This window comes from Arachis hypogaea, chromosome 4, assembly GCF_003086295.3.
Source record: "Arachis hypogaea cultivar Tifrunner chromosome 4, arahy.Tifrunner.gnm2.J5K5, whole genome shotgun sequence".
NCBI lineage: Eukaryota > Viridiplantae > Streptophyta > Magnoliopsida > Fabales > Fabaceae > Arachis > Arachis hypogaea.
The window spans coordinates 23,850,429-23,863,343 of NC_092039.1; the positions used below are offsets into that span (position 1 = coordinate 23,850,429).

Here is a 12,915-nt window from a genome sequence, read left to right on the forward strand (position 1 = left end):
TTATGATACGTAAAAATGAAGCAATTTGAATGTATAAAGTAAATACTTTATAAAAAGTTACGATAGATTAAAATTTGATAAGAGGTATTAAAAATCTTAAACAAGATTGTTGAGATTGGTTCAAAAATTTGAATGTAAATCAAGTTTTATGAACCTAAGGGGAGTGGGAATTATTTTACTCATCCCCACAGACGGCGTCAATTGTTCTTGTTGAGTTTTGCCGGTGTATAGCTCGTCCGTCGATGAATGTCTTCAAGCTTCTCGTTGGGATGAGTTATACGTCGGCAAGGAGAGAACAAGGGGGTGGGTACCTGCAAAAGACACTCCGACGCTCAAGTCAGTAAGTGTTTAAGAGGTATATAATAATTCTATGAATATAGAATGTAAGACATGAAATGAAAGTTATCATGTGTTATATTGTGTTTATAATAATTCTATGAATATAGAATGTATTATTGAGATTAGATATAGAAGGTTCTTTTTATAGGTATAAAATTGATGAATAGAATTGATGTTATGACCGTTTGGTCATTAAGATAGAAATGATGGTCATTAAGTCGGTAATGAAGGTGTCAGTTACAAGCAAAAGAATGAATGATAGTTAACACCGAGTTATAACTCATAATGCATAATAAATACTGAGTTATAAGGTGACGGATCAAAGTTTAAAACTAGTTTAGATTTCTCATAATAAGATAGAGTAGTATACATTAAGTTCTAGACCTTGATTTATTTATTTATTTTTGGATAAACAATTATGATTTTTGATGTATAATTTGTTTCTCTCTTAAAATGTACATAAAAATTAAAGACACGGATTAAATGGATTAAAATTTGATGAATACAAGCATGATGCAAGGACAATCTACCACAAAGCCGCCATACTTTGATGGTACAAACACCATTGAATGGAAAGAGCACATTAAGATTGATGATGAGTGTATTAAGCTGTGATCAAATCAGTTGAAGAGCATGTGCACTGGCGTGAAGACAATTCAGTTAGAATTAGTTACAAGCCTCAACTGCAAGTTTCAGTTAGTAAGTTAGTTACTAGTTTCCATAAGCTTCAGTTAGTTATCAATTCAATTGTATTATTCTCTAGTTATAAATAGTTAAAGATTGCTTGTAATTAACATTTTTCTGATTCACTTTCACTCTGCTCAATAATAAAATTCTCCATTCTTCTCTCAAATTTCAGTTTCATCTATTCTCTGCATTTTATCATGCTTCTCCACTAAGTTCAATTCTGTTCTTCATATTTTGTGTGCCTAAGGCACTGATACATTCATGGTATCAGAGCTCTTGGTACCATAGCTTCCGCAAACAATCAGATCTGGATCTATGGCTGAAGATCGATCAAGAACCATGGGTCAGAATTTCGTTGCAACTCCTATTTCCATGAAACTAGAGGAAAACAATTACCTGCAGTGGAAGGATCAAGCCAAGTCAACAATCGAAGAAAATGATATGTTGAATCATCCCACCGAAGAGGAAATTTCTCAGATTCTTCTTCCAAATGGAGCAGTAAATCCAGAGTTTCAAAAGTGGAAAAGGCAAGACGCTCTTTTGAAATCCTGGTTGCTAGCTTCAATGTCGAATCCATTCACTACAAGAGCGGTTGGTTGTACACTTACTCATCAAATCTGGAAGAGGCTGGAGGATCACTTCTCATCCCAAATTAAGGCCAAGGTAATGCAGCTGAAAAACAAACTAAGCACAATTCAGATAGGCAATTCGGTCACTGAATATGTCTTGTCAATAAAGAGCACTATGGATGCACTTGCCTCAGTAGGTGAATCAATGAAAGAAAGCGATCATGTAAATGCAATACTACACGGTCTAACTGAAGAATATGGAAATGTAATGACCTCAGTCTTAGCAAGATCAACCAGCATAAAAGTGGGTGAATTAGAAGCTCTATTACTTGTTCATGAAAGCATGCTAGCAAGATTTAGAAAATCTGAATCTTTTGTACAAGCAAACGTAGCTCAGCATTCACAACATTCACAGATTCAACAAAATCATTTTTACTCTCAAAGTTCAGCAGCAAGTGGAAACTATAGAGGCAACTTTCGTGACAGGTTTGGAAAAACGTTTAGGAGAAACAGCAGAAGTACACATGATGCAGAGCGAATGACTCAAGATAGAGGACGAATGATGCAAGGTGGAAGAGCACAATGCCAAGTCTATGATAGGATTGGACATACAGCAAAATTCTGCTGGTATAGATATGATAAGGAGCAATATGAAGACGTGAATGGAAGCAGTAATCAAGTCAAACAACCAAAGGCAAATTACAGCAATGTCTTAGCAACTCCCTCCATTATTTAAGATCCGAACTGGTATCCTGATTCTGGAGCCACACACCATATGACTCACGATGCACAAAATCTCATGGAGAAAGAGGCATACACTGGAGATGAACAAATTTGTCATAGGAGATGGTTCAGGTTTGCATATTCATCATGTTGGTAAAATGTGTTTTGAAACTGATATGAGCTCAAGATTACTTACCTTAACTAAGTTACTTCATGTGCCTGAAATCACAAAGAATTTGATGAGTGTGCATCAATTCTGTTGTGATAATAGAGTTTTCTTTGAATTTTATTCTGACAAATGCTGCATTAAATCACAGGACACTAGAGAACTATTACTTCAAGGAAGTGTTGACAAAAGCTTGTATAGATTTGGGGACATCACTGCTGCACACACCTTTTGCTTACACATCCTCTTTAGCACATTCTAATTCCTTTCTGATTTGGCATGCAAGATTAGGGCATCCAAATCATAATGTAGTGTTAAAAGTACTCAAAACTTGTAATCTTTCTGTTTCACCTAATAAAGAAACTTGTGAAGCCTGCTGTGTTGAAAAATCACATTAGTTACTCTTCTCTCTTTCACAAACTGTATACAATTCACCTCTAGATCTTGTCTACTCAGACATTTGGGGATCTGCACCCCAGGCTGATAGCAATGGAAACTGGTATTATGTGCATTTTATTGATGCCTTTTCAAAGTTCACTTGGCTTTACCTTATTAAATCTAGAGCTCAACTAAAATCAGTCTTTAATCACTTCCAACAAATGGTTGAATTGCAATTAAACACAAAATTAAAAATATTACAATCTGACAAAGCTGCTGAATATGTTAGCTTATCAAAGATTCTGAATGAAAGAGGAGTGCAGCACAGGTTCTCTTGTCCTTACATCCATTAACAAAATGGATCTGCAGAAAGGAAGCACAGGCACATAGTGGAAATGGGCCTCACACTCTTGGCTGGTGCCTCTATGCCAACCAAGTTTTGGGGAGAAGCATTCACCACTGATGTGAAGTTGATCAATGTCTTGCCAACTCCAGTGCTAGATGCAGTATCCCCTACAGAGAAACTGTTTGACAAAAAGCCCTCTTACTCAAGCCTCAGGGTTTTCGGATATCTTTGCTTCCCTCATCAAAGGCCCTATAACAGACATAAGCTGGATTTTAGATCTTCACCCTACACGTTTCTTGGCTATAGCGCAACTCACAAAGGTTACAAATGTCTCACTCAAGATGAAAAGATAATAATAACCAGAGATGTGGTATTTGTTGAAACCAAATTTCCTTTCAAGGAACTCAACAAGCAACACCAGTCCTCAACAGCAGTAGCTGATCAAATAACATCACAAATGCCAACCATTCCCAAACTTTCAACTTCAACAGCTCAAACTCACTCAAGTTTAATCTCAACACCAACCCCAGAACCTTCACTTCCAACACCTTTTCAAGCCCAGCCAATAACAATCCTCTTCAAACATCATCACAGCAAATCTTGAGTACTCAACAAGCAACAATGCCAGCTCCATTTCAACATCAGCTTCAATCTGTCAGCAACTCTCAAAGGCCAGTAGCAGTGTCCTCAATCCCAACACCAGTTCCGATAAATGACAAAGAGATTGCTCTTCCAATTTCTGAACCACCTCACACAACAGTTACAAATGTGCATCCTATGACAACTAGAAGTAAGGCAGGGATAGTAAAGCCTAAGACATTTCAGGCAAGCCTAGAACCAAGGAGTGTGAAACAGGCCCTCAACATGCCTAAATGGAAAGAAGCTATGGACTTGGAGTATTATGCCTTGATGAAAAATAACACATGGGAACTGGTAAAGCTACCTCCAAACAAAAGTGCTATAGGGAGTAAATGGGTGTTCAGAGCTAAGTACAACTCAGATCGGTCTCTTCAAAAATAGAAGACAAGTCTAGTTGCTCAAGGCTATACACAAAAACTAGGATTTGACTTCATAGAAACGTACAGCCCTGTAGTAAAACCCACTTCTATAAGGATAATACTGTCTATTGCCTTGGCAAACTCATGGCCAATAAGACAACTTGATGTCAACAATACCTTCCTTCATGGTGACCTGATGGAAAAAGTGTATATGAAGCAGCCTCAAGGGTTCGAACAGGGAGATTCATCACTAGTTTGCAAATTAACAAAGGCTCTCTATGGCCTAAAACAAGCACCAAAGAAATGGTATTGCAAGCTGATAAATGGCCTAAGTGACATTGGTTTCAAGCCCATAAAATCTGATGTGTCAGTGTTCCAAAGTGATCTTAATGAAACAAAAATATTTGTGTTGGTCTATGTAGATGACATAATAGTAACTAGTGAGTGTGAAGATACAATAAAGCAAGTCATCGAGTAGCTGAATGCAAAATTTGCTCTAAAGGACATGGAAAGCCTACACTACTTTTTTGGAATTCAAGTGACAAGTACAAGCAATGGTGCTTTGATCCTCACTCAGAAAAAATACATAAAGGAACTAATGAAGAAGGCCAACATGGTGGGCTGCACCTCGTGCCACACTCCTCTGCTATCCACAGTCAAACTATCAGCTTATGGTGGTGCCAAATTTTATGATTATGCACTTTATAGGTCCATAATTGGCAGTCTCCAGTACCTGCCTGTGACAAGACTTGAAATATCATATAGTGTACACAAGCTAGCACAATTTGTTCAAACTCCACTAGAGTCTCATTGAAAAATGGTAAAAAGGGTGCTTAGATACTTGAATGGAACTTCTAATCATGGTCTGCATCTAAAGAAGGGAGGCTCGATGAAAATCACTGCCTGTAGTGATTCAGATTGGGCTGTGGATACTGATGACAGAAAATCAACCAGTGGCTACTGCGTCTTCCTAGGATCAAATCTGGTATCCTGGGCTTCAAGGAAGCAAACTACAGTGGCAAGGTCTAGTACTGAGGCAGAATATAGAAGCATGGCAGACCTTGTTGCTGAGCTAATTTGGGTGAAGAACCTACTTTGTGAGCTGCAATTTCCACCAAAGGAGCCTCCCCTGCTCTACTGCAACAACCAAAGTGCAGTGTTGCTGGCTGCGAATCCCATATTACATTCCAAATCCAAGCACTTTGAGATTGACCTTCACTTTGTGAGAGATCATGTTAACAGTAGGGACATAGCAGTAAGTCACATTCCAGGATCAGTGTAAGTGGCTGACATCCTAACTAAGGCAATCCCTTCAGAGGCTTTTTTGCACTTTAGGGATCAGTTAAGTATTGTTGAAGCCACAGCCGTGTCCCAGAAACAAGAAACAGTTACTGAGAAAGACAAGAAAGAAGAAAACTAGAGATGATGATGATGAGTGTATTAAGCTGTGATCAAATCAGTTGAGGAGCATGTGCACTAGCGTGAAGACAATTAAGTTAGAATTAGTTACAAGCCTCAACTGCAAGTTTCAGTTAGTCAGTTAGTTACTAGCTTCCAGAAGCTTCAGTTAGTTATCAATTCAGTTGTATTATCCTTTAGCTATAAATAGCTAAAGATTGCTTGTAATTAACATTTTTCTGATTTACTTTCACTCTGCTCAATAACAGAACTCTCCACTCCTCTCTCAAATTTCAGTTTCATCTCTTCTCTGCATTTCATCATGTTTCTCCACTAAGCTCAGTTCTATTCTGCATATTTTGTGTGCCTAAGGCACTGATACTTTCAAAGATATTTTCTCAATCAGTGGACTTCAAACTTTGGTTAATCATCGAGAATGGACCAAAGATTCCAAAAAAGATAGTAGGTGGTGTAGAAATAGAAAAATCTGAAGATGAATTTGACAAGGAAGACATGAATAATATGGGATAAGATTCCAGAGCAAAGTATATGTTATATCGGGTTGTGAATCCGGAGACATTTAAGAGAATCTCAAAGTTCAAAACAGCGAAAGAAATGTGGGATGAGATTCACAGGTCAAGCATTGTTTTATGCTATTGTTGATATATTCCAATTAAAATTTGTTACATGAATTTGTTTTCATTTCTCTTAAAATTATTTAATAGTATTTTTCACTATAAGTGAAGTAAATCCATTAAATAATATATAAAAATACTTAATTAATTAATAATATTAGAATATTAACATAATTTATTATTTTTAACCAATAATTAGTCAAAAATATTTAAAAGTATTGACTAAAAATATGTAATTAGATTATTAAACTAAAGATATTAAATTATTGAATAAAAATATTAGCTATATAAAATAAAATTGTTGGTTCTTGATATTTTTATTAATTAGTTCATATATCCTATTGTGTGCATTTTGAAATTTGTTTAGTACTAGTGCATATTACTTAGCTTTATTTGGCAGGGAAGTAGCAAATGTTAAAATGAAGTCAGCGACTCCTCCCCAACCAAACAACATGGCCCCCAATTACAATCAGCACGACTCTCCAATAGATGATTTTCTACATGATACAAGTAACGCATTACTATCCCTTTCTCCAACTTGAAAATAATGCTATATTTAACACTCTTCACGTGCAAATATGTGAGATCTTACTGAATCTTACATGCATGTTCATGTAGTAGACTGTTAATTGTCTAAATAAAAAGAAAAAATATTTGGGAAATAATATAAATTAGTCTACAATAATTAAAAATATTTTTATTTTATATTCATTAATTGTTAATATAATAATAATAATTTTAGATATAATAAGAATGTAATTATATATGTTATTGTTATATATATAAAATTATAAATATTAAGTGAAATAAAGTAACTTTTTAAGTTATTATCTTCCTAATATTATTTTAAAAAAATACATATAATATTTTTGTTCAAACTTGTATTAAGAATATAAGTTTGGCACACATGGCATATGATTGCTACAATGATAGAAATGTGATTAAAAATTTTCATAATCAAGTTTTGCGTGTAACTTTACTCATTAATTTAGTCATAAAATTATTATTTTAATATGTATTCTATATAATAAATAGTTAATTTAGTGATTGTTAATATACACGGATTGAAAATCTCATTATTACAAATATATTAGATTGCATTAAACAAGATATTATTAAGTTTTATTATGAGCACAGAATAAGATAGAATACTAAAAGTAAGATAGAAATGAGAGAGACACAAAAATTAATATTTTTATATTTTATTTGATGATAAATTAAATAAAAAAATAAATTATAAAATTTAATTTATTATTTTTTTTCATACAAAATTTTATGAAGAAAAATATAATAAAAAAATTATAATTATAAAAAATTAACAAAAATAAAAAAATAAAAAAATAAATTATACCTGATCTTTAATTAGTGTCTCTATATTTTTTCTATCAAAAAAACACAAAATACACTAATTTAAAATCTCGGTTCTCGCATATACAAAACAATCCTAAAACCCTATTAAGTTTGTTATTATAGAGAGAATAATTAAAATTATCTTATTTAATTTAACATCTATAATTTTATATATAATATACATAATTGTAAATTTATTACTTTTGAAATTATTCTAACAAAATAATTTGAGCTGATAGATTTTCTATTTTGTTCCGCACATTATATACATAAGAAATTGGTCTGTTTTGATTTTGGGTTTGTGAAGGGGAAGCAATGAAAGGTTTCTTCAACCTGTGTGTTCCCCTTTACAAGCATGCACTGGAAGGCAACTGGGAAGAAGCCAAGGTCATCATAGCTAAAGATGATAGGTTGAAACATGCAGCCATAGCAAGCGGGTCGCCTACACTGCTTCATATCGCAGCAGGTGCAGGTGAAGATGCAAGGCACACTCACTTTGTGCAGGAGCTATTACGATTATTGGAGGTTAAGCATTTGTCTTTGCGAGATTACAAGGGAAACACCGCGTTCTGTTTCGCCGCTGCCACCGGGAACATGGCGGTTGCTAACTTAATGTTTGAAATGGATTCGGAGTTGGCGGAGCTTAGAGGAGGGCTTGGAGCTGCCCCTGTTCAGTTAGCTGCATTGCAAGGAAGATGTGACATGACTCTGTTTCTTTATAACATGACCAAACGAGTTTTAAGAGAAGATGACTTGCAACTATTGTTCTTCACTTGTATCAACACTGGCAACTATGGTATGCATCATCATCATCATCTATGGATTTAGATCAATATTCTTGAAACTTTAACGGATTGTTTCAAATTTCATTTTTAATGCTTTTGTGAAACTAAATATACCTGACTCTGCCTATGGCCTATTAATAAACTTGCATGAAAAAAACACTAGATTAGTTTTTTGGTATAAAATATATCTTAGAAGACAAGTATTAAAAAGTGTAGAGTTAGCTTTTGGAGTACACATAATATTTTTTATTAACAAAGAAATAACAAAAATATAATGCGTACACTGGTATGATACTATTTCTTCTAAAATTTAAGTATATTGAAAAAAATAGTATAAATAGTTATATCTTTAATATATTTTTTTAAATAAAGGCTTTTTTTTGTTTGCTTGATTTTTATATAGGCATTCTTTTTTTATTTTATTTATCTTATGCTCTAATACTATGTCATGATATTATTTTTTCTAAAAATTTAAGTTAATTGGAGGAGATAACATAAATAATTATATTTTTAATACACACAAAAAATTAGCTACTATATACTTATGTACAAATATATATAGTTTAATTTATTTTTAATATCTATATTTTATATTTTAATATGTATTTTATACTAATAATTTATTTTAATAGCTAATTTTAGTGTATATCTAATATAATTAAAAAAATTATTATCACTTTTACAATGAAATATTTGCACGCCAATCAAAATAGATGGTTCGTTGAATAATTTTGTTAAAGTCACCCAATTTATAATGCATATCAAGTTAGGTTTATTAGTGCTCAAATTTTAATAATTCACTTTTAAAACTTGTTTTATGAGTTTCTGAAGACAAAAATATATATAAGCTTTTAATTACGTATTAGAAGGCGAAAAAAGAAGTGAAATTATACTAATTCAAAATCTGAAATTCTAAGTAAGTAGATTTTTTAATTATAAAGTCCATATTTTTATTTTTTTTTAAATTCTTTGCTGGTGTAATTTATTTATTTTTTTTAAATCCGTGGTCGTAAAATTGCATTTGAATTTTCAAAATTCATCGATAATTTTGCAGGTTTAGCCTTAAAAATGGCGAAAGAAAACCAAATGCTAGCTTTTGCAAGGAACGAGAACAAAGAAACGGCTTTGCATCTATTAGCTAGAAGCTCCTTGGAATCTTGTTGTCAAGGTCTAGAACACCAAGAACCCATTATCAACCCTGGTAAATCCTTATAAACATTGACAATTTAATTACGACAATGTAGATAGGTTCCAGTGTTGTTTCACGAATGTTGTTATTTTGAACAACATCACTTTATATCACAGGCATGAAGCGACAAGTGATTTTTCAGCTAGTTAAATTTCTGTGGCAGACGTTTATCTTCAAGAGTTCTTCAAAAGATGAGATATTCGAATTCATAAGAAACCCTTCTCATTTGTTATTTGATGCTGCAAAAGTTGGTAACTTTGGATTCTTATCAGAGCTTATTAGTGCGTATCCAAGCTTGATATTGGAAATGGATAGCAGAGACCAAACTATAATTCACGTAGCAGTTACGAGTCGCCATGCAAGCATCTACAATCTCATTCGAGAGATTGGTTCTCAAAAGGACATCATAGCAACTATGACGGACACAGAAGGAAATACTCTGTTGCATTTGGCTGCAAAAAGAGCACCGGAAAGACAACTTGAATTGGTATCTGCAGCAGCTTTCCAAATGTGCCTTGAGTTAGTATGGTCCAAGGTATTAGTAAAGTTAAAACAATTTTATGTTTTGTTATTTTATTTTGTAGCCTCATTAGCCAATGACATTGATTAGTACTTCATGTGATAGGAGGTCGAGAAAATAATGTTACCATCGTCGCTTGTAAACCTGAAAAACTCCGAGGATTGTTCAGAGTGAATTGTTCAGAAGAGAGCACGCAGAGTTGAGAAACGATGCAGAATGTTGGATGAAAAGCATAGCTCAAAATTGTATGCTGATTTCAACTGTCATTGCAACAGGGGTGTTTGCTGCTTCAATAACCATACCAGGCGGTCTCCATGATAAATCAGGGAAACCAAACTACTTGAAAAAGCCACCATTCTTGGTGTTTGCGATCTCAGATGCAGTTGCGTTTATCTCATCAGCAACTGCAATATTAATATTCTTGTCCATTCTTGTTTCGCGTTATGCTGAGTCTGATTTCTATAAGTCACTGCCCTTGAAGCTCATATTTGGATTGCTGGGGTTGTTCTGCTCAATAACAAGCATGATGGTAACATTTGCAAGTGCCTTCTTTATTACTTATTACTATGACTCAAATTGGGTTCCTAGTTTTATTTCTGCATTTGCCTTTTTGCCAATACTTCTATTCATAATTTTGCAATTTTCATTATGGTGCGACATAATGTATTCAACTTTTTATTGTAAGAATATTTTTAAGCCAGACAAAAGTATTCTTTATGTACTAAAGAATTAGTGGAAATGTAAAAGAAAAATATTAAGAGCCAATATTTTTTTATTAATATTACTTAAAACTTTAGATTAACATTTTATTTTTATATTATTAAAAAATAAATAAACTTTTTTATCCATAATTTTTTAAAAAAAATTTAAAAATATTTTTAAAGTTTAATTTATTTTAATTTTGTCCTTAAAATTTTAATAAGTTTCAATTTTGTTTTGTTGTTAATTTTTTATCCATCATCTTTATTTTTCTCTTTCCATTGTAACTATCACAACCACTCACATTAGATGTCACCCTTTCACTACCATCATTATCTATCATCACCATCATCCCCACTATCCCTTACATTTCACGTAAGAACCGCGACTAATTAATCGTCTAATTAAATAATTAATATTGCCTAAAATAGGATCCGAAAATTTAGAATGAGAATTTGAGGATTTAAATATGATTTTTGAACTCAGTAGATTTTTCTGAGTCAGAAAATGTATTTTTTACCAAAAACCAAGAAAAATTGCGAATCGACAACCGAACCGGTCGAACCGGTTTAAGTCTATCCGGTACTGTGCGAGAAAAATTTAAAACAGTAAAAAATCTTAGAAAAATATTAGAAATAGAAAACCAAGTGTTAATTTTAAAGGTTTGACCCAAAGTTAGGCCAAACGAGCTAAAAACGCTAACGGGTTGGACCCCAATATATATAAGTTCTTTAAGTGAACTCATTTAACCCTTAACACACTCAAACATAACATAAACACAGCTGCACATTGAGAGGAGAAGGAGAAGAAAGAGCACTATTCACCTACAACTTCAATCCGCGATATCTCGAGCTAGGGTGCTTTGATTTGCGTGCAGTTAGCGGCTACGTGAAGTTCTTGCCGAACCCGTCACTTCTACCTAAGTCTTGTGGTAAGTTTTTTGAGATTCTCTGTCCAGTTTTCTACCCTAAGAATTTTGAGTTTTTGGATTTTGGATTAAGTAAAATTTTAAGATTTTGAGTGTTTAGGTACACTCTAACCCTTGATTAGCATTGGATTTTGGCTTCCAAAACTGTTGGGTAAGGTAAGTGGTCTTGAACTCTTGTCAAATTGTAATTATGATGAACCCTAGGTTGATTAGTTATGATTTATGTGTATATAGCTTGATTATTGTGAGTTTGGAGGCCTTTGGAATTGAGTTGATGCTTGTTGGAGTTGATTGGTGGCTTGGATTGTGGTTGGAAGCTTAGCTTATGCTCAATTGAGGTTTTGGTACATATTGGGAATCGGCCAAGGTATGGTTTCAATTTTTTCTATGTAATATATAATATTTCTGGACACTTAGGCTAGTGACCCATAGGATAGGTTTGGATTGATATGGTTGTTGATGTTGGTTGGTTGATTATGTATGATGAATTGATATTGTTAATGTTGATAAATAATGATGTTGAGGTATGATGAATTTGAATGAATGTATATTGTTGATTATTGATATAAAGCATGAATGAGGTTGATGATAAAGATTGATAGTGATAAAATGATAATTGGTGAATGTGTTGATGGTGGATTGATTATAGTGCTAAATATTTGATGTTTGAGGTTGAGAATAATGAAATGTAAAGGAAAATTTGGTATGAATGGTGAAATGTGACATAAAGGGTGAGTTATGATGTAAATTGGAGTTTTGAATGGTTTGATTGGGTTTTGGATAGATATTGTAAGGAATTGAGAAATTTGTGAATTTTGGTAAATCTGGAATTTTGGTGAACTTCCATGAATCATATCTTGAGCTACTATGCTTGAAATTCAATGTATTTTATATCAAATGAAAGAAATTTGAACAAGCTTTAAAATGGTTTAAATTTTTTGGAAATCCAAATTCGTTAGAAAAAGATATGGTTGCAGAAAGCTTGGTGTCAAAATCTAAAATTTTACAATGTTGCATAATTTTGTGATTTCTGGTTTGTGTGCGCACGAACCTCTGTCAAAATCTAAGATTCTTTGGCTTATTTTTAGGCATCAAAACATGAAAAAGATACTAGGAGATTGAATTTGGTATTATTTTGAAAAGTTAGAGAACGGAGGCTTAGGTTTCTGGTGTACTGAGGATGGGTCTGGTGAAATAAGAAGGAA

General features: G+C 33.2%; 1 protein-coding gene and 1 pseudogene across 1 annotated transcript; both read left to right on the top strand.

Annotated features, from left to right (window-relative positions):
- Positions 1-1,341: 1,341 nt before the first annotated feature.
- On the top strand, positions 1,342-2,331 carry LOC140184076 (uncharacterized). The gene has a single exon (XM_072234362.1). The coding sequence runs from the start codon at positions 1,342-1,344 to the stop codon at positions 2,329-2,331; it is 990 nt and encodes a 329-aa protein (XP_072090463.1).
- Positions 2,332-7,890: 5,559 nt separating this feature from the next.
- On the top strand, positions 7,891-10,816 carry LOC112794756 (uncharacterized; annotated as a pseudogene).
- Positions 10,817-12,915: the final 2,099 nt, after the last annotated feature.